The sequence below is a fragment of the Lolium rigidum genome, chromosome 3 (assembly GCF_022539505.1).
Source record: "Lolium rigidum isolate FL_2022 chromosome 3, APGP_CSIRO_Lrig_0.1, whole genome shotgun sequence".
Lineage (NCBI taxonomy): Eukaryota > Viridiplantae > Streptophyta > Magnoliopsida > Poales > Poaceae > Lolium > Lolium rigidum.
The window spans coordinates 78084535-78106080 of NC_061510.1; the positions used below are offsets into that span (position 1 = coordinate 78084535).

At 44.6% G+C, this 21546-nt stretch overlaps 3 protein-coding genes across 3 annotated transcripts; all 3 read left to right on the forward strand.

The window, feature by feature from the left end:
- Positions 1–221: 221 nt before the first annotated feature.
- Positions 222–6786, forward strand: LOC124701841 (nuclear pore complex protein NUP133-like). The gene is made up of 8 exons (XM_047233939.1): positions 222–420; positions 625–749; positions 840–2612; positions 3078–3793; positions 4550–4708; positions 4857–5175; positions 5641–5708; positions 6118–6786. Exons 1-8 carry the CDS (start codon positions 242–244, stop codon positions 6661–6663), a joined length of 3885 nt encoding a protein of 1294 aa, XP_047089895.1. The 5' UTR covers positions 222–241; the 3' UTR covers positions 6664–6786.
- Positions 6787–7260: 474 nt separating this feature from the next.
- On the forward strand, positions 7261–13228 carry LOC124701842 (conserved oligomeric Golgi complex subunit 6-like). Its single transcript, XM_047233940.1, has 11 exons — positions 7261–7476; positions 7562–7614; positions 8019–8166; positions 8294–8401; positions 8682–8749; positions 9103–9226; positions 9303–9449; positions 9620–9880; positions 9959–10243; positions 11458–11601; positions 12510–13228. Exons 1-11 carry the CDS (start codon positions 7261–7263, stop codon positions 13023–13025), a joined length of 2070 nt encoding a protein of 689 aa, XP_047089896.1. The 3' UTR covers positions 13026–13228.
- Positions 13229–14586: 1358 nt separating this feature from the next.
- LOC124695071 (wall-associated receptor kinase-like 14) lies at positions 14587–20176 on the forward strand. The gene is made up of 3 exons (XM_047227961.1): positions 14587–15364; positions 17384–17458; positions 18664–20176. Exons 1-3 carry the CDS (start codon positions 14587–14589, stop codon positions 19953–19955), a joined length of 2145 nt encoding a protein of 714 aa, XP_047083917.1. The 3' UTR covers positions 19956–20176.
- The last annotated feature ends 1370 nt before the right edge of the window (positions 20177–21546 follow it).

Sequence of the window (21546 nt, forward strand, 5' to 3'; positions counted from 1 at the left end):
ATAAGTCATGAAACATTCCAGTTGTACATTTTCATATTTATAATTTTGAACTTGTGTACTACAAAGAGATCCTTAGCTCCAGTTGACGTCTCCCCACTTGACTATTTGTGTCTAGAAGGAGGGGCAAATCGCAAAGAAGAGAGAAAAGGAGGAAACTCAAAAACTAAAACCCTAGCCTACCGGAGAGAGCGCCGAGACGCCGGCTAGTCGGAGAGCGTGAGGTGGCTGCCCGCCGCCAAAGATGTTCTCGCCGGCGATCAGGAAGCCCCACCTCGTCCACCGCAGGGAGAGAGAGGAGGCGACGCCTTCACCACCACCTCCTGCTCCCGCCCACTCCCCATCGCCTGGTGGATTTGCGCTCTCCAATCGCCCCGCCACCGGCACCCCGGCCCCATGGACCTCCTCCTCCCTCCTCGCCAGGTACCCCTTTCTTCCCACTTCTCGTTGATTTCACCAGAATCGCTGCATTTCGTAGGACTGTATCTAGTTGAGGCACCGAAAGCGAGCGGCGCGCAGGGACCCTTTTTGCCTTCCGCGCTGCTGTATAGGCTAGCTCGCGTACAGTTTGCCACAGATCACTAAGCTTGATGTTTATAAATTCTGTTTCTCTGTGCGTATTATCAGGATTTCGACATCCAAGCAAACAGACAGGGCTGGCGATTCTGACCAGATCCAACCAGTGCGTGTAGCAGAGTTCCCCCAAATCGTGAGGAATGCACAAGCCAGCCTTCTGCAGAAGAATTTTTCTGGTAACTGTTTTCTCTGGTGCGCCCTTAGCTATTTCTCCTGTACTAGTATACCATCCTGAACACCAGATGCCTTTTATCTATTCCTTGCAGGCAAAAACACGCTTGTAGGTGGCATTGACAAAGAAACATCGCTTGCATGGATGATATGTGGAAATGAGCTTTATATCTGGAGCTACTTGTCTTCTGTTTCCAAAGATTGTCTTGTACTCGATGTCCCGTCTTCTCTTATGGGAAACAAAGACACAGAGTCCCTCTGTGGTAATCAGTGGACGCTTTGCATCATGAGATGGGGTAGTAGTACTGCAACAAGGAAGAGTGAAGAAATGTTGCATCGAAGAAGTTCGACCGGTGTTATCCTCTGCAACAGAAGAACACAAGCTATTGCTTATTGGCCTGATATCTATGATGAAAGTAGCAAGAGTCCAGCTCTTAGTTTATTTGACCACAGTGTCACATCTCCAAGTGATGGTATATCTGCATGTTACAGGTTTAACTCGCTAATTGCAACTTCCATTCCAGGAGGCATTCGTGAATGTATTGCGATAGCTTCTGAGCCAACAGGCGCTTTATGGTTGTTTCAGTGTTCACCGGCAGGGATTCTTCGAAGAGAAGTTCATCGTGATACATTAGGAGATAATGGTACTGACCATCATCAGAGAAATGACGGTGGAAGATCCCTGGCTTGGCTACCAAGTGACATATCATCGGAGGCTGCTGACCGGAAATTCTTTTTGTTGACTAACCATGGGATACAATGTTGGAGCATCTCACTCTTGCATGGCAACAATGTAAAGAAATTATTATCTCAGGAAATTGTTGGTACTGATGGGGAGCTGGGCATAAAAAGGGACATAGCTGGTCAGAAGAACATTTGGCTTTTGGACATGCAGATAGATGAGCATGGGAAGGAGTTCAGCATTCTTGTCGCTACCTTGTGCAAAGATCGGGTTAGCGGGTCAAACTACACTCAGTATTCTCTTCTGACAATGCTGTACAAATCAAACCAAAAGTTCTCATCTGAAGATAATGTGGCTAAATGTGAAAGGTTTTTGGAGAAAAAAGCTCCTTCTCAGGTGATAATCCCTAAAGCTCGAGTGGAGGATGAAGATTTTTTGTTCTCCATGAGGCTTAAAAGTGGTGGTAAACCTTCTGGTTCAGTGATCATCCTATCAGGTGATGGAACAGCAACGGTGGCCATCTATTGGAGAGGTTCTACCCGACTCTATCAATTTGATCTGCCTTGGGATGCTGGAAAGGTTTTGGATGCTTCCATCATCCCATCTGCTGAGGACAGAGATGAAGGAGCTTGGGTTGTTCTGACAGAAAAGGCAGGAGTCTGGGCAATACCTGAAAAGGCTGTATTAGTTGGTGGGGTTGAGCCTCCAGAGCGCAGCTTATCACGAAAAGGTAGCTGTAATGAAGCGGTTGCTGAAGAGAAAAGGAGAAGTCAGGCATTCAGCGCCAGCGTTGTTCCCAGAAGAGTTAGCTCTGAGGCTTGGAGTTCTGGTGACCGGCAAAGGCCAGCATTCACTGGCATAGCCCAACAGGTTGTGGTTGATGAAGAGGCTGAGATGTTACTCAATCGATTGTTTCATGATTTTATTTTGTCTGGCGCAGTTCATGAGGCACTTCAAAAGCTTAGAGTCGCAGGAGCATTTGAGAAAGAGGGTGAGATGAATGTATTTGTTCGAGTAAGCAAATCCATTGTAAACACATTATCTAAGCACTGGACAACTACTAGAGAAGCTGAATTTCTTGCTTCAACAATTGTTTCATCCCTTTCCGAGAAGAGGCAAAAACATGAGAAGTTCCTTCAATTTCTTGTCGTGTCCAAGTGCCACGAAGAACTCTCGTCCAAACATAGTATGAAACCTATCTTGCCATTATTATGTTTTTATTTTAGACTTGTATTATCCCTGTCATGAACAATCATACCCTTGGTATATACTGTCAAAGTAGCATGAGTTTGTTGGAGTTAGGAACCTGCTGTAAATTATGTGAATTAATACTTCTTGTTTGATCTTACAAAGCTCATTACACTCACATTAATTATTCTTTCCTTTCTGCTATCTATGTTACACATTGTCAAAACTGATGATCACCTAGATTTTTTGTGATCTTTCTACTATGGTATGATCTGTCATCATTAGGCATCTGTCTTAGTCCACACACACCTTTTTTCCCTCTTAAAATTTATTGAATTGTAATAGTACTCATGCGATAGGGACGCAAGGAGTGCAAATTTGACTTATAGACATAAAGGGGAACTGATAAGCTCTATGAGTTAATTTTGCTACCAAGTAATTTTGTTATGCGTTTATTTCATAGGAGCTGCAATGCTAAGTGTCATGGAACATGGAGAAAAGCTCTCTGGGGTGATCCAGCTCAGAGAATTACAAAATGCGCTTATCCAGCAGCGCTCAAGCACACACTTATCACCTCAGTCCAAAACCCCAACTGCTGGTGCACTTTGGAATCTCATTCAGTTGGTTGGTGAGAAAGCTCGTCGGAACACTGTTCTATTAATGGATCGTGATAATGCTGAAGTGTTCTACAGTAGAGTTTCTGATATAGAGGATCTATTTTACTGTTTGTCGCATCAACTTCGGTATATTATAACCGGAGAAGAGCACCCATCTGTTCAGATGCAACATGCACTTGAGTTATCAAATGCTTGTGTCACTTTAGTTCAGGCAGCATTGTACTACAGAGAGGAGCACAAGGATTGGTATCCTTCTCCTGAAGGACTGATAACATGGAACAGTCAGCCTGTTGTGCGGTCTGGGATCTGGACTCTGGCATCATCTGTGATGGAGCTTTTGAGAGAGCCAGGAGCTGCAGATATGCCTATGAAATCTAATCTATGGTCTCAGCTGGAAGGACTCACAGATATGCTATTGGAGGGATATATGGGCCTGTTAACAGCCAAATTTGAACGTGGGGAGGAACATGGTGGGCTAGTCCAAGAATACTGTGAAAGGAGAGATGAGCTTCTTGGATCCCTTTATGACCTTGCAAAACAAATTATAGAGGCAAAATATCAGGTTTTTTCCAATCCATGCCACTATTTTCTTAATGTTTTTCTTCGCTACGTGTTCATATTTTACAAGTTTGTGCTGTTCCTGTATCTTCCTGTTATCTTATTTATTGTTATATTTGAAAGTTCATACTCAGTCCTTCATAACCTCAGAAAATGGTGTGGTTACTAAATAGTGTATAGCATATGCAAATGATGAAGCAATCTTTCAGTATGCTGTAGTAATTCTTCCATGTTATATGTATGCAGTAGTAATTCTAGAACAATTTGTACTCCGTATTTAGGTAGCAGCTCACCTTTCAGTACAGAATCTGTGATTTCCAATTTAGTCGATACTCAAATGAGATTTCAGTTTCTGCTGGAATGGAATGATATTTCAATTGACTTCTCCTAGACCGTAATGGAGATTGACTAGTGATCATAAGTTCATAACACAAGTATGCTTTGGTCATCTGCCAGGAATGTAAGTTTTTATGCATCCAAATAGTAGAAGATAGTCTGATGAAACTTGACATTAAGTAGCAACATCAGTTTCTGCTGGAGTGGAATGATATTTCAAATGAAAAGAAGCATGTCAAAGATCTATTTGGACAATTAGCAATTTAATGAAGTCAGCATGATTATGCATCCCTCTCTTGCTATAACAATATCTTGACATCAGGCATTCATACTTAACAAGTAACAGTGTGGCTGCTGTCAAATTTGGCTCTTTGCTATTAGTTGACCTTAATACGTGTACCTAATTTTTGTTCGTATCTAACAGGAGTCAAGAGAAGGCAATGACAATCTTGATCTGAAAGAATCTATATTTAGAGAGGTTACTTCTCCTATTTTGGCAACAGCTAAACGGCATGAAGGGTACCAAACGTTGTGGCAGATTTGCTATGATATCAGTGATACGGTTCTCCTCCGCAATCTTATGGTAAAATTGGACAATCATATCCCCAATTTTTCTCAGATAATCTTTCTTCTGCTTGAATTTTGTGTGCATTATGCAGGAAATACCATATTGAATTTTTGTAGTGACCTCTGTTATAGGGCACGGTTTTGATGTTGATCTTCTGTTGCAGCATGATAGTGTAGGACCTCATGGCGGATTCAGTTTCTACGTTTTTAAACAGCTAATCAACAATGGACAGCACGCTAAGTTGTTAAGGCTGGGTGAAGAATTCCAGGAAGAGCTAGCTAGTTTTCTGAAAGACCGGAAAGATCTATTGTGGCTTCACGAGATATTCTTAAATCAGTTCTCAACTGCTTCAGAGACTCTTCATACCTGTGCTCTACGTCTGAGTTCCGGGGAAGATGCTGACCTTACAAGCAACAGAAAGTCGATGTCCTTTGTTGAAAGAAGACGTCTTCTCTATCTCTCCAAAATTGCTGCAACAGCAGGTTAGCTGTTCCTTCTGTTATTCTTTCCGTCTATACCTCTGGCCAAGGCACTGCAAACAATGGAGTTTGAATACTTGGTCATGATTGATAAAAAGATGACACTCTCCAAATGTTATGTGGGTCTACAGAAACCTGGCTTCCATTATCCTTTTTATGATGGATAACAGTAGTCAAGTGCTATATTTGAGGAATACCATGATTCTCTCTGTCGTTGAAATGGTTTCACATGCTTAGGATTGCAAAGTAGGTGTCATGCTGCATTTTTTTTTTGATCTTGCTAGAACCATTATTTTATGATTCTACTGATTTGTTCACAGCATAGGAAATGTCATAGAAGATAATTTTAGTAAGGGAACAGAAATTTGCATCATTATTTTGTATCTATTCCTGTTTCGTTGATGACATGTATTATTATTTTTTCCTTGGTAAATGGACTCCTGACATATTGCAATTCTTAACAAGCAGGCAAGGATGTTGATTACGAAATGAAGGTTGCACGGATAGATGCTGATATCCGGATTCTAAAACTTCAGGTGAATTTTCTTAGACAGAAAAAGTATATAGGCCGAATTTCTGTTTTCTAATCAATTATTGCCTTGGGACTTTAATGTAAACAAGCCATGTTTCTTGCAATGTTCAAATGTCTCGTCGTTACATGTGATCCCATTGTTGGTATGGATAGGAGCTGAAAATCTACCCAGGCATTGATCTGCATCTGAGTCCTCATGTCTTTGTATGTTCCGTATTTAGATGCATGGCGTTGCTTCCAAGTTCAAACTTGTAGAAGTTACAGTGTTTTGTTTTATTTATCTTTAATGAAAGTATAATCAAGCTGTACAAAAGAGGGTAACTCTTGATGGGATGTGGGTGGATGTGTTGTCTTGTCTGAGGAAGCTGGGACAGATAGCTGACCAAATTGGTTTTACTTTTGTTGCTTTGCAGGAAGAGATTGTTCAGCATGATCCAGAATATGCACAGGGTAAATATACAGGCAAGCTTCTTCGTCCATCAGAACTGATCGAGATGTGCATGAAGGGAGATCGGGAGCTCTCTCTCAAAGCTTTTGAAGTGTTTGCCTGGACAAGCTCCTCATTCCGAAGCTCCAACAGAGGCCTGCTAGAGAACTGCTGGACGAACGCAGCCAACCAGGATGACTGGGTCCAGCTCTCACAGGCATCCATTTCGGAAGGGTGGAGCGACGAGGTCACCCAAGAATCTCTTCAAGGAACGGCCCTCTTCAACGCCTCTAGGCTGTGCTATAGCCAAGACGCGGTGGTGTTTGACGGCACATTTGAGGAGGTGCTGCCTGTGAGGAAAGAGGACGTGTACGCGAGAGGCGTGGAGAGCAAATGCTTCTCGGTGGAGGAAGTGCTGATGCAGCACGATGTTTTCCCGGATGCTGGTAAACTGATGATGACGGCAGTGGTAATGGGCAAGGAGCTATCGTACACTGAACCGGCAGATGAACCTGTGGAGATGGACTCGTGATAATGTCAGAGGTGAAGGAAGACTTGTAGGGTAGGTGTCCTGCATTTGTACTTTGTGATGGCTGTCCAGTACTCTAGTTTGATAACCACATTCAGAGTTATTTGGTTGGCCGGAGTATGAATTTTAATGTTGCCTTTTTTTTTAGCTGTCCAGTACTCTAGTTTGATAATTGTCAGCTCTTTGCCTTTTTTTTTTTAGCTGGAGCTGTGTTTTGAAAGTTGAAACATGCGTTTTCTTTTTTCCCCTGAGCGTAAAACAAGTTGGTGTTATGTTGCTTAAAATAAAAATCGTCGGAATGAAAAGTTCAAAAGGGAAAATCACTCTCACAGTTTCACTGTGTGCATCAATATATTTTCTTTTTTGGCAGTGGAGTGAGGGAGATCTACGGGTAGTTGTGGTGGAAGGAAGCCCACTTTGTTAGGCTTCTCATGGGCTTTATGTAAGTCTGGCCTTCAGCCCAACACGGGCACACGGCGGAAGCCTCAGCTCAGATCCCAGACGGTCATCACCAACTCAGGCGAGAGGACGGGAAGATCACAGCCGGATTAAGATCGCATAGTCGGCGGCGTTGCGCGCAGCGGCGAAGAGGCGGCCAGGATGGCGGCGACCCTGGCGCCGGGGGTGTCCCGGAAGCTGAAGAAGGTGCTCGAGACGCGGACGGACAGCCCAGATCTGCTGGCTTCGCTGGGGGCGCTCTCCACCTTCTACGTGCACAACACCCCGCAGGCGCGCCGCAACCTCAAGTCCTCCGTCGAGCACCGCTCGCTCGCCATCAACCGCCATTTCCTCGACGCCTCCCTCCCCGCTCAGAAGGTGCACGCTCCTACTCCTCAGTCCTCACATCGTCCGTCAGTCGTTTGGTTAAGTGATTGCTTGAGTTTCTTCTGTTTGCGTGCAGTCGTTGGATCGCGTCGAGGGGGAAGTGAACGCTCTGAGCGACTCCTGGAAGAAGTGAGTGTGCTGTCCATTCTGGCATTTGGGTCTTCTGCTCTGCCTGCCTGGAAATGGAACCGTGGCTTATTGTGTGATGCTTCTACACCATGTTGGGCTAAAACTTATGTTGATATATACTTCCTCCGTTCCTTTTTAATTGACTCAGATTTAGTACAAACTTGTACTAAATCCGAGTCAATTAAAATAGAACGGAGGGAGTAGGGAATTAGTACCTTGTACGACCGCATTATGTTTTGGCACAGTCCTTCCGAGTTTGGATGTAGAACCTGCAATTACCATCTCATCGTTGGTCCTAACTAGGACATCTGAGTAATCATAGATAGTGTTAACCTGTAAATACAAAGGGTTTCTACCTGGAGCCACCAATTTACCTTTAATTTCATTCTCTGCAATTGTGTTAGGATTGAGGAAGCATTGAGCAGTTGTAGCGCAAGCACGGGGGATATCATCAGTACAACGGAGAGGCTGCAGCAAGAACTTGAGGTTATCACTCAGCGCCAAGAAATTGTATCATGTTTCCTCCAGGACTACCAACTTTCGAACGAAGAGGTACTACCCCATACTTTAACAAAATCTGTTGTTTCAATGATTCTTTGGTTGCCGCTTTGTGATATCATTCTCATTTTGTGGCATGGTTATCTTGAGTATGTTCATTGACGGACTCTGATGTTTATAGATCCATGCACTCCGGGAAGAAGATATTGATGAGAAATTCTTCAAGGCACTGCTGCATGTCCAAGAAATCCATTCGAACTGCAAGGTTCTGCTGCGAACACACCACCAGGTATTTTTGCCTTTGTCCCTGAGGTTTTTTATTACCTTAGTTTTCTAGATCGCAACAACATTAACAGTTTCTCTTGCCGTAGCGGAAGCAGTTAGTAGGATATCTTAATTTGAACTTTTATTAGCTTCGAGTTTTCGGAACTATACATATCAGGCTCAAATTATGTATGTTTTGACTTGAAGGCTTAGCAAAAACTAGGTGCTTTGACACTGGGAACTTCTTGTAGCTGATTTGCTAGAGATATTTGTGTTAATATCCTTTTTGTTTTCTATCAATTCAGCGAGCTGGTTTGGAACTTATGGATATGATGTCTGTGTACCAAGAAGGAGCTTATGAAAGATTATGCAGGTACTGGTCGTCGTTCTATCATCATCTTGCCTTTTGCTGTTCCTTTTTTGGTTTCTGTTTCGTAATATGAGATATTTTTCAACTCCACCTGCTGTTACTCTAATGTTATGATACTTCAACATTTTCTGAGTTTTTTTTAGTTTGTAGTTCTTTATCTATGTTCTAATTTGACCTTACATATGTTACCAAATCTAGTGTTGGTGACATTTATCTATTACGCGTTTTCACTCACTAGGCACTACTTAGACAATGACTGAATACTTTAGTCAAGTTTGCTAGTATGCTCTTCTATATAACGTGATCAATTGACATTTAATGTTCAAGTGTTGTAACTCGATTTTCCTTGTCATCAGGTGGGTTCAAGTTGAGTGTAAAAAACTAGGTGATACTGATAATCCTGAAGTAAGTGAACTTTTGAGGAAGGCTGTTCGCTGCCTGAAGGAAAGACCCGTTCTATTTAAGTACTGTGCTGAAGAGGTAACTATATCTTTCACATAGTAAAGTTGCCAGTAATTCAAATGGTATCTGATAGTTGCGTTATCCACATCCATAGGTTGCCAATATGAGGCACCATGCCTTATTCAGGCGGTTTATAAGTGCTCTTACTAGAGGTGGACCTGGAGGGCTTCCAAGACCAATTGAAGTACATGCTCATGACCCTCTCCGTTATGTAGGCGATATGCTGGGCTGGCTGCATCAGGTGCTTCCTTGCTCTAGCCTTATCCATAGTATATGAACCAATATGCAATGAGCTAACCAGTGTTTGCTAAAATAATCCCTCCCAAATAACATGCATGCAGATGCACCGTTCATCTGTATCTTAAAGATGTTTCTGTAGCCTTTATGAACTTCTGTCTCTAATCTTTGAAGGCACTGGCATCTGAAAGAGAGCTTATAGCTGCGCTGCTTGATCCTGAGGCAATAAGTGACAGTGGTCCAGCCAATCGTCGTCATTCTGTACGAGAAGGTGATTCATCCAAAGGAGAATCTGATATCACTTCTGTTCTCGATAGAATATTTGAAGGGGCATGCCGACCGTTCAAAGTTCGAGTTGAGCAAGTTCTGCAGTCACAACCAAATCTGATAGTTTCTTACAAACTTAGTAATACCCTGGAATTCTATGGTTACACGGTGAGTCTCAAATTTCAATTCTGGATATTTTGTAAAGCAAAGATTTGTTCAGTTCAGACATAACCTTTTCTTTTATAGATATCAGAACTGCTGGGTGTAGACACGGCATTGTGCAATACAATATGGTCACTTAGAGATGCAACACAGCGGACATTCTTCAACATTCTGAAGAGTCGTGGAGAAAAGTTATTGCGATATCCTCCACTTGTTGCAGTTGACCTCTCTCCCCCACCAGCAGTGAGAGAGGGAATTTCTTTGTTGCTTGAGCTCATAAGCACATACAATAGCATGATGGTTTCTGCCTCTGGAAAAGGGTTAAACTTTGATCCTGTCATTTCTGCAATATTGGATCCTATAATTCAGGTGAGTTTTATGCGTTGATGTGCTTCGTAGTTTTTCCGGACATCTAAACGACATGCTCGAATAATACCTTAGATGTGCACTGTTAGGGGCGTTTTTTTTTAAAATTAGCAGCATTTCAGTGTCTGCATTCGCAGTCTAGTTATCTTCAGTTCAAGCAAGCTACCAATATTATACAGTTGCTTAATACCTTGTAAGCAAATATGCGTGTTAGTGTTATTTGGAAGCAATGTTGATGACAAACAGTGGCGTTGCACAGTCAAAAATGGTTTCATAAGAGAGTAGTGGGAGTTGGACATGATGGTTATCTATTTTATATGTATACTTTTAGGGGCTAATTCTTAAAAAAATTAGCATTTTGAAAATATGCGTGTTAGTGTTATTTGGAAGCAATGTTGATGACAAACAGTGCGTTGAACAGTCAAAAATGGTTTGATAAGAGAGTAACGGGAGTCGGACATGATGGTTATCTATTTTATATGTGTACTTTTAGGGGCCAATTCTTAAAATTATTAGCATGTCAGTGTCTTTCATTACTGTCTTGTTATCTCCAGTTCAAGCAAGCTATCACGATTGTACAGCTGCTTAATACCCCCAAAACAAATACGCGTTAGTGTCATTTGAAAGTAATGTTGTTGCCAAACAGTGCATTGGACAGTCAGAAACGGTTTGGAAAGTGAGTAACGGGAGTCGGACATGATGGTTTTGATTCTGGCTTGTTATGAGAATGATACTTATTACCATAATTGGTGTCGATAATCAATGCATTGTACAGATTAGCTCAGGATGATCACCACATTGTACAAATATTAGTCCCACTAAGCTACCCCAGAATGGTCCTATTTCATCTCATTGTAGAAGTTTTTGGTGCTGTTCCATGTGGATATTTTTGGGCAATCGTGTAGTATAATAAAGTAACACTAGATTCCGTACCTAACATAAAGTAGCAAGTTTCTACTTTTACTTGTTTAGCACTGGTATACATGATTTGCAGCAACTAATATATTAATATGTTTTAGCAGAGCCAATTAGATAACATTTGTTATCCCTAAACTCAGTGGTCCATACTTCTATTCATCTCATATACAATTAGTTTCATTATTACCTTTATTCTTATTACCACCGAATAATGTGATGTTATCTGCATCGTGGTCAATAGGGAGTCATTTACATGTGTACTGTTACTGCTAATGCTGACTTCCTGACCTGCTCTTCAGATGTGTGAGCAAGCTGCCGAGGCACAGAAGTCAAAAGGTGCACTCGCACGGCGTGGTAGAACTAGTTCTGATACTAGTGGAAATAAGAGAGATTCAATCTCAGTTGATGCTATTCTATCGAAGAATTTATCCACATCTGTCCTGGTTAGTAGCATATTTTTTCGTTTGCCAATGTTAATCACTTAAGACTTGTGGCCATTGTGGAGCAACCTTTAGACGCATGCTCTGGTCATGAACTAAACTAATAAGATAGACAACCTCCTTTTTCTAGTTCATCACTAGTTGCCACCCAGATCGCATAGTTAGAGAACCAATTCCTCCTTTTCAGTTTATAAGGCATATCTAGTTTGTCTTAAGTCAAACCCTTCTAAGTTTGACCAAGTTTATTTGAAAAAAATTCAGCATCTAGACTATCAAATAAATATACTACAAAAACATATTTCATGATAGATCTACTGATTTTGTTTTGGTATTTTAGATACTAATATTTTTTCTATGAATTTGGTCAAACTTAAAAGTGTTTAACTTAAGGCATGATTCCAATTTGCATTCCTTAATGCTAATTTTGTAGTCCCAGAATAAAAAAGAATTATGACTTTATGAGAAATGGCCGGTGTTGTGTATTTCTTGATTCACTTTGAATTCAGTTTTATCGAATAAGCCTTAAGTTAAACACTTTTTTGTGGATTTCTTGATTCACTTTGAGAAATAGCTGATGTTGTGGATTTCTTGATTCACTTTGAGTTCGGTTTTATCGAATAGCCTTTGACTGGGTAGACTTTGCTCGCTTTAGATGCGCAGATCAATTTGAGAAATAGCGGAATGTTCGGGATTTCATGATTCACTTTGAGTTCTGTTTATTGAATAACCTTTTGGGCAGTAAAATCAAATTAAAAAAATTGTGAGGTTGATGCTGCGGCCATAAACCTTTTTGCTTTAAACCTTTGACTGGGTAGATTTTGCTCACTTTAGAGGCGCAAATCAATTTGTAATATTTTTCCTTACATGATGATTATTCCCCCCTTTTCTCATTCATACCATGCCATGTACAGAGTGGTGAATCGTCATCCAAAGTCTACCTCATCAACTGCTTATCAGCTATTGAGGAACCATTGATGGGTCAGGAGGTTGCAACAAGCTATGTCAACAATCTCCGCTCCATGATTGGAACACATGTCCGAGCCCTAGCAGAAAAAGAAGCTGATAGCATTCTCACAAAATGCGGATTGTCGAGTAAGATGTCATACATAAAGAACTACAGCTCCATGGAAAGCAAGGATGATGCAAGACCTCTGGCAGATGTGGTGGAGACATCGCCACAGATGCTTCTGGAATGCTTGAAGGCATTCTATGGTCTTGTGACTGGAACAGAAGGTTCCTTGCCTGAGTTTGAGCAGCTGCAGGTTCCAAGGCTACGCTCAGATGCCTGCTACGGCCTGGCAAGAGCTCTAGCAGAAGCTTATGAGCTCATTTACAAGGCGGTGATGGATCCAAAGAACTGTTATCCTGACCCAAGATCATTGGTTAAGCATTCGCCCGAGCAGATAAGAACTATACTGGAAATCTGAGCTCCATACACACCATACCTTCCGATACAATGTAATGAGAGGAGAATCCGTGTTAAAGAATCGCTGTGATGTATATGTCCTGGTAAAAATCCGTGGTCACAATTTCTTGAAGAAATATTGAAGTGGTTACACCTTTACTGAACTGTTGTATGCTATTGGTGGTTTTGTATTCATTCTTTTTATTTATAAAACCACATGAATAATTGAGCTGAAGTGATGAGGTATAACTGCATCCAACTTGCCAACTAGAGTGAAGCAACTATCAGCTCAGACGCTCAAATCTGCAAATTGGTACTCCTGTAGAACACATCCGAGTGATTGCATCATCTCTGTTACTTTCAGTGCTACACACTAGCTGTTGATTTTGTCGGAACTTGGCACTGATTTGGCGGATTCACATAGCTGTTGACTGCGACGAGGAGAGGGACTGAAGTTTGGCGGGTGTGAAGAGTGGAAACTACTGGCAATCAAGTTCCAAGGCTGTTTCTCGGGGAATGGCTATAATATGTACCAGGGACAAGGTTATGCAGGTATGGTTGTTGTGAAGATATTCAACTTCGTCGGCGTTGTACATTTGTTTTCCTCGTGTTCTGTTATTGAGTTTTCCCCCTTTGGTAGCTGAAAAGATGATAGTCAAGTCAACCAAGTTTAAAGTATGGAGTATACTGTAGCTTGAAGTAGCAGCATCGACCCATCAGTTGGCTCATCAGCAACGTAGACTAGGTTACTTAACTTGGCACCCTACGGACCCCACGAGCAATTTCAATCGTATATCTAGATGCTTATGCTTTCTCCACCATCCAATCTTGCGTGATTAGTCCAATCCATGTAGGCGCAGGCGCCTTTAGCGGGTACTAAACTAGATCCATCTAAAGTCACTTGTTAATAGTATAAGGACATGAAGAAACCCGTTTTCCCTGGAAAGAAAAATGCCCAGTTGGTGCGTGCGTCTTGGTCTGGCCGTGGGTCGTCGTCTCCCTTGGAATATTTGTAGCCGGTTACGTGCTATGGCAGGCGGGTGGTGTCTGCAAGTGGCCGTGACGTGTGGAGAGGGTGGAACGGGCAGAGGGTAGCTGGTGGCTACCCGAGGCGAGGAGAGGTCTCCGGTCCACGGCCAGACTGTTAGCCGTGGCTCTGACCGCGATGTACGGGCCTTGTGGGAACGGGTGTCCTTGAGCTGCCGGCAGACGACGACGGCGGCTCCACATTCCCATGAATAGACCTCCAGCGGATGAACTGATCCAGAGTGATTCCCTGGGCCAAGGCCTGTAGATGCGGCGGGGCCTATAGCTAGACGGATAGCGGTGACCGGAGCAGTAGGAGTTGTTGGTCGCTGGTCCGGTTTTAATGCGGGAATTCCTCGGCAATGGACAAGGACAGATGACACCTGCACGGACGCAACCACGCACGGCACCACCACAACCTCCTCCTTCCTCCAACTCCACCCGCGCCCGCGCGCGCGCCTTTCTTTCTTTCCTGCGCGCCGCAGCAGCCAGCAGCTTGCGTTGCTTGCTTGACTAGGAACCTGATCGAGATGGCTTGATCCCTCGGAAGCTAAGCCATGCACATGCGGCGCGCGGCGCCGCTTCTCCTGCCGCTGCTGGCGGCGGTGCTGCTGCGAGCGGTCGCCGGAGGCTGCGAGCGGAGCTGCGGCGGCATGGCGCTGCCGTACCCGTTCGGCTTCTCCAGCGGCTGCACGATACCGCTCCGCTGCGACGCCGCCACCGGCGCGGCGTGGCTCGGGGGCGCGCGCGAGCTGGGCATGCGCGTGCGCAACGTCACGGCACGCGCGCTCTTCCTCGAGCTGCTCCCGGACTGCTCCCGCCCGTTCAACGCGTCCGTCAACGCGCTCTTCTCCCACACCTACGCGCCCGCGTCCGGGAACACGCTCGTCGTCAGCTCCTGCCGCCCCGTCGACGCTGCTGCCAGCATCCAGAACTGCAGCGCCCAGCCGCCGGACCAGTACATGAACCGAACCTCCTCCCACTGCGCCGCCAACGAGCCCATCCGCTGCATCCTGCCACCACCGCGTCCTCCCGCTCCCGGCAACACCAGCGGCGGCGGGGGCCACCGGTTTCTGAGCAAGCGCGAGGTGCTCGGCTCGGGGTGCGCCGGGCTGGTGTCCGCGGTGAGCTACTCGGACGCGCAGGCGCAGGGCCCGTCGCTGCTGCTGGGCAAGCTGGAGCTGGACTGGTGGGTGCCGGGGCGCTGCCGCTGCGCTCACGGCGCCAACTGCACTCAGTTCATCGCCCCAACCACGGGGGAGCAGGCGTTCCGGTGCCAGTGCCCGGAGGGGCTCGAGGGGGACGGCTTCGTCGACGGCGCCGGTTGCAAAGCAGGTCAGTACTACTTACCACCGATTTGTATGTTCATTCGCTTTCCTGTTTCTTCGTCGGTTAGTTGTAGTTAGTCAAATTCTGCGAGCTAGACAAGCCATCAGCCCCATTACTCCCCTCCCATTCGTTGACCACGCATCGAATCAGCGGGCGTCAGCTGCGTACATTGAATTGGACTACTGGCAATGGCTATCATACTACTAGTAGGAGCACTGGCGGAGCTATGTAGGGGCCGAACCGGGCCACGGCCCGCCCAAGATTTTGGCAAAAACGAAATCAGCTACTATGCATCAGATGTACAGTCCAACTGTAGCCCACGAGAAGACCACCACAAGTCCAGAACGTGCACAATCTCTGCCTCGTTGACTCACGCAGTTACTCGAGCAACACCAGGAGCGACCGAGCGAGTCGTCCACGACAGGAGCAATGGAGGCGCCTCGGCGAACCTAGGTTTGAGAAATTAGAAGAGGACACCGGGGGGAGGAGGGGAGGCGGAGCAGGGCGGCACAGCAGCAGCAGCGCCGGACCGCCGCACGCACACGGTGTTCCTTCCAGGCGGTGCTGACCGGAGGGCCAGCAGGCAGCAGCCGGCGCTGCGACCACGTCCGAATCAAGCCAATGATCTTCCCCAACTTCTATGTATTGGTAGTTGGTACTTTTTTTTCTTTCCCAAATACGGTTGTTTGTTCTCTATAGTCTGTACTGGTATTTTAGACTAGATTGTAACGGCTGTACTCTGAATTTTATTTTCAGTTTTACAAATTTTAACAGTCACGTGGAAGGCAATTCAGAGAAGAATTGCAGATAAAGGATAATTATCTTGCCAATTTTAGTCAACATAGAGGGTGATATTTTAGAGACATACAGATGAAGATGTCAGTGCAGATTTTAGTGGCAACAAAGATCAGAAAGCTGACTTGTAGTATCAAGTATGTATGCCTGAACATCTCTAGTATAGCTTCTTAGGTAGCATCTTTTGGTATATGCTTATTTAGTTTATAGCAATATTATATATATGCACGTACCGGTTGATATGTAACCTATGCACTGATATTTAGTAAAGTCGTATGGTTTAGAATAAATTTTATGTGTATTTTTCTACCTTGGCCCGCCCATAATTTTGTTCGTAGCTCCGCCACTGAGTAGGAGTATCAATCTTGAAGACGAACACGAATTGGTCATCCCCAGCTTACGTGACCCACATGTTCAGTTAAGGCTCGAAAGGCTCTGCCCACTGACTTTTCTGGTATATAAATGCTTGCTCCGCCTACTTTCATTTTGTAGTAGTATTAGTACGTTTGAGACTGATAATACAGCACCACACTACTGAATTTCCGGGGAGATTCTGTACCTGCAGTTAGCAATGTGGTCCGAACTACGCAATTGGTATTGGTATAACTTTGGTGATCAGCAAGCAGTGACAGTCGAGAGGACCTTTGATCCTGGACTAAATTGTGGATCAGCGAAATGCCATCTGATACTTCTGATTTGTTGGTCATCGTGATAGTAAATGAGTAGCTCCTTGGTGGGTGCTTGGCCTTCGAAACTTTGATGAGCGTTGCCAACCTAGTTCCCCATTCGATTCCTTTTAATTCACTTGGATTTATTATAATTTTACACTAAATCTGAGTTTATTAAAAGAGATAGGAGGAAGTACAGTACTTGCTAAGGTAGTGCGTGTCTTCGCAGTACTTTCTCCAAAGAATTCACCAAATTGCCACTTAAATTATGCTCAAATATTCATCCGAAGAGTAGTTTCAGAGAAGAGTATTTGTGCTTTCGATAGTTTCAGCAAAGAGTTGTTGTATGTTCGCAATGCATGAAATGGAGATCTGTGATACCCATAGCCTGTAGGAACCATTGTAGTATACAGTAAATTACTGCTTTTCTAGATGAAGAATTCATCATTGCCACTTAAATTATGCTCAAATATGCATTGCTCAATATGTGAAGTGAACTAGGACAGATTGCTCCTCCTTTTCCCCCTTTCCTTCAATCTAACACGTATGTTCAATGCTTCAGTTTCCAAGTGCGACTCTTCCAAATTCTTATCAGCAGATTGTGGCAAGAAAGTCCTAGTCGCCCTTGTCATGGCAGGTAATTTGCTCATACATCCTTTTCTGGAAATACCCAAATAAGTTCCACTTTGTATTAGAAAAGAGGCATACCACCAAAAACTAACTAAGAACGAAGCAAAGTCAAACGAAGGGAAACAATCTAGGTTAGCCTAAGGCAACAGGGAACAGAAAATTGGAATTTTTATACATCCAACTTGCGGAAGCTACATAAATTTGGAGATACATCTCAGATGACGATTAAAAAAAAAAGTTTTCCCAAAGCGGTTGGATTGATTTTCCCCATTGCTTCTATATCCAAACAATTCCATCTGAAGAAATATCTCATCAATTCAAAAATTTGGCATTGCTGTAAGATCATACCATTTTCTCCTTTTGAAAAAAAATGTATTTTTGAAGTGCAAGTTACACTTTTCACTGAACTGCAGTAACACACACTTTTCACTAATTGCACATGCACTTTTTCACCGAGTTGCGAGTTGTACCTTTTTACCCAATTGCAAGTTACACTTTTTTTACTAAACTATAATTGGACTTTTCTGAGTCGATTGAGATTGAAGAAAATCTGAATCAACTGAAACTATAATTGGACATCTAAGTTGGACGGTTGGATTAAGTTTTCACATTGCTTCTATAATTGCAAACAGTACCATCTCCAAAACTATCTCACCAAATCGAAATACAGCATTCTATCCACTTGGCAAAGAACAATGTTATACATTCTACTCCTTCCTTTCCATAATCCTTTTTGTGAGGGAGTAACATCTAATTTACCTAGGTTTACAAAATATTAACAGAAAGCATGGTCAAAGGCTCGAAGCTACATTTAAAGACTGTAACCTCAAAATGCCGATAAGCTTAGTGAGTTTGACCAAATACATACAAGAAAACATAGATATTTATAAGATTCGATAAATACACTATGAAAATATAGCTAGTTCATGGTGGAACTGTTGATATTGACTTTACTAAATTTATATGATAAGTTTTTATAACGGGGGGAGTATATATAGTGAATAATAATAAAAAAAAGTGTACTGCTAGCACAGCAAAGTGATGAAAAAGAACAAAAAGTGTACTGCTAGCTAGGCCAGCAAATTAAGTGATGAAAAAGAATAAAAGTGCACAATGAAAGAAAATGAACAGATAAAAATAGATTTAAAGGAAGTCTTCAGCGTCATTGTTATACATCTGCTAAATTGACAATATTTCGCGGCCGGGCTGCAGGTGTAATCTTTGGAGCCTTGGTGATGGGCCTGACGTGCGTTGTGTGCCACCTGCTCAAGCGCCGGTCCGCGTCCATCCGCTCGCAGCAAAGCACGAAGCGGCTGCTGTCGGAGGCGGAATGCACGGTGCCGCTCTACTCGTACCGGGAGATCGAGCGCGCCACCAGCGGCTTCTCCGAGGACCACCGTCTCGGCACGGGCGCCTACGGCACGGTGTACGCGGGGCGCCTCAGCGACAACCGCCTGGTGGCCGTGAAGCGGATCAAGCAGCAGCGCGACAACTCCGATGGGCTGGACAGCGTGATGAACGAGGTGAAGCTGGTGTCGTCGGTGAGCCACCGCAACCTGGTTCGCCTCCTGGGGTGCTGCATCGAGCACGGGCAGCAGATCCTGGTTTACGAGTTCATGCCCAACGGCACGCTGGCGCAGCACCTGCAGCGGGAGCGCGGCCCCGCCGTGCCGTGGACTGTCCGGCTCCGCATGGCCGCCGAGACGGCCAAGGCCATCGCGTACCTGCACTCGGAGGTGCACCCGCCCATCTACCACCGCGACATCAAGTCCAGCAACATCCTGGTCGACCACGAGTACAACTCCAAGGTGGCTGACTTCGGGCTGTCGCGGATGGGCATGACCTCCGTCGACTCCTCGCACATCTCCACGGCGCCGCAGGGCACGCCGGGGTACGTCGACCCGCAGTACCACCAGAACTTCCACCTCTCCGACAAGAGCGACGTGTACAGCTTCGGCGTCGTGCTGGTGGAGATCATCACGGCCATGAAGGTGGTGGACTTCAGCCGGGGCCCCAGCGAGATCAACCTGGCGCAGCTCGCCGTGGAGAAGATCGGCAGGGGCTGCGTGGACGACATCATCGACCCGTACCTAGACCCGCACCGGGACGCGTGGACCCTCACGTCCATCCACAAGGTGGCGGAGCTGGCGTTCCGGTGCCTGGCGTTCCAGAGCGAGATACGGCCGTCGATGGCCGAGGTCGCCGACGAGCTGGAGCAGATACAGGTCAGCGGGTGGGCGCCGTCGACGGACGACGCCGCGTTCATGTCCACGACGTCGTCGCTCTGCTCGTCCGCGCCGTCGCGCGGCACGGACAAGCCGTTGGCGCCGGACAGAAGTAGGAGGGAGGCAGTAGCGTCATCACCGGTGAATGCGCTAGTAGCGCAGGAAACGGTGAAGGGTGCCGTGGCTTCTTCTCCGGTGTCCGTGCAGGAGAGGTGGTTCAGCGACAGAAGCTCCCCTTCCTCCAGTAGCTTGCTAGGGAATAATAGCTCCCTGCACTGAATTCAGGCCACGCGCCATTACATTGCTCCTCTTCTCATCGATCGTAGTTAGCTTAGAGACGTTAGATTCTCGGTCTCATCTTTGCCCCGCTCTTATTTTTCTTCTTCTTTTCTTCGTTGGTTCTACTCCACCCAATCTGTAAATGGAACTTGATGTGGGAGATCTTCTGTAACGAGATGATTAGAAACACTTCAAATCCTCGCGCTCCACTCGGACCTCCATCTGTTGACGTGTCACCGACTCAATCCAGTTCACGTGAAGGATTTTCTTCGGTTGAAATAAAGCAATATCGTTAGTGCTCCCTATGTTCCATAATTTTTGTCGTGATTTCAGTGGGTGCTACAAGGGGTACCCTGCTACAAAAGGGTATAGCGAGGCGATCCCCAGGTGGTGGCTAGGGTTCATGTGCCCTCCGCCGGACTTCTTCAATATGAGTTTTAGAGAACATTATTAAACTAAACATACTAAAGCAAAATTCTCAGCAAGTGCATTTCTCTGTAAAAGCATAAATGGAGATGTGGTTCCTATCGGTCAACCTCTCCCTCCCTTTCTGCCCTCTCCCTCCCTTTCTGCTCTCACATACACCAGTGGGTGCGTCCAGCCGAGCGATATGCAGAGGTTGATGAGTTGCGGCGCTACTAGGGCCGCTGCTGCCCTTTACGTGAGAATCGCTGGAGCGGCAGAAAGACGAGGCTGCCAGGGCTGGTTATTTACCATCCTCTTTTTCTTGCTCGCGTCGTGAGTGGGATTCAAGGTTCTGATCTAGGACTACTTCTTGTTGAGGTATGTTCGGATCTGATTTTATTTTTTTTGAACCTTGGTTATCATCTACGGAAGAAAATCATAAGAACAAGACATGTGAACGGGTTGGCAAAGTTTAGGGTCCATTTTGTACCAAATAAAACATTTAGGACGAAAAGTGAACTCTGCACAAAATTGAAGGATGAAAAATGGACTTTTGCCATCCGGACATTCTTAGTGTGTTATGAGGCATGCATGTTACATGTCATGTGCGTCCTTTAAGAAATGAAATTTGTTCCAAATGTGGATTTCGTAAGCTTTTCTCAACTCGGATAGGATGGTGAAATGGATTAGCAACCATCAACCCATTCTGGCATTCAGATAATTGTTTAAAAAGTATATTTCTTAGAAAAGTATTATCATAGTATTTATATGATTTCAACCCTTAGGTATTTTGGCTAACGATCATGTTGACTGACCTATTGACTCACATACTTCGTATTTATGCCCGTCTGTTGTGTAATCAACCAACTTTTTGGTGGTAATTATTGTCGTATCCTATTTTATAGTGATCAAATTTCTCCCTTTTACGATTTTACCACTATAACCTGTTGGATCCCTGGAATTGGAAAACATAGTAATAGAAAAAACACGAGATTGATCTAAGTACACTATATCTTGAACACTATATCTAGCTAAACTCGAACAAAGAAATTGATTGTTCTAGTAGTTTATTGATACTATTCACAATGAGGCTTCTTTTTGTGGGAAACAATGGGGTTTGTCTCTTCATCTATGGTAGTGAACCCACCCCCTCTGTTTCACATAAAAACTTATCTGATGTGACACA

Coding starts and splice junctions, on each gene's coding strand:
- LOC124695071 (XM_047227961.1), top strand. CDS start 14,587: ATGCACATGCGGCGCGCGGCGCCGCTTCTCCTGCCGCTGCTGGCGGCG. Junction 15,365..17,383: donor CGGCGCCGGTTGCAAAGCAG/GTCAGTACTACT, acceptor TCAATGCTTCAG/TTTCCAAGTGCGACTCTTCC. Junction 17,459..18,663: donor AGTCGCCCTTGTCATGGCAG/GTAATTTGCTCA, acceptor GCCGGGCTGCAG/GTGTAATCTTTGGAGCCTTG.
- LOC124701842 (XM_047233940.1), top strand. CDS start 7,261: ATGGCGGCGACCCTGGCGCCGGGGGTGTCCCGGAAGCTGAAGAAGGTG. Junction 9,881..9,958: donor TGGAATTCTATGGTTACACG/GTGAGTCTCAAA, acceptor TTTCTTTTATAG/ATATCAGAACTGCTGGGTGT. Junction 11,602..12,509: donor ATTTATCCACATCTGTCCTG/GTTAGTAGCATA, acceptor TGCCATGTACAG/AGTGGTGAATCGTCATCCAA.
- LOC124701841 (XM_047233939.1), top strand. CDS start 242: ATGTTCTCGCCGGCGATCAGGAAGCCCCACCTCGTCCACCGCAGGGAG. Junction 750..839: donor TCTGCAGAAGAATTTTTCTG/GTAACTGTTTTC, acceptor TATTCCTTGCAG/GCAAAAACACGCTTGTAGGT. Junction 4,709..4,856: donor TTCTCCTCCGCAATCTTATG/GTAAAATTGGAC, acceptor CTTCTGTTGCAG/CATGATAGTGTAGGACCTCA.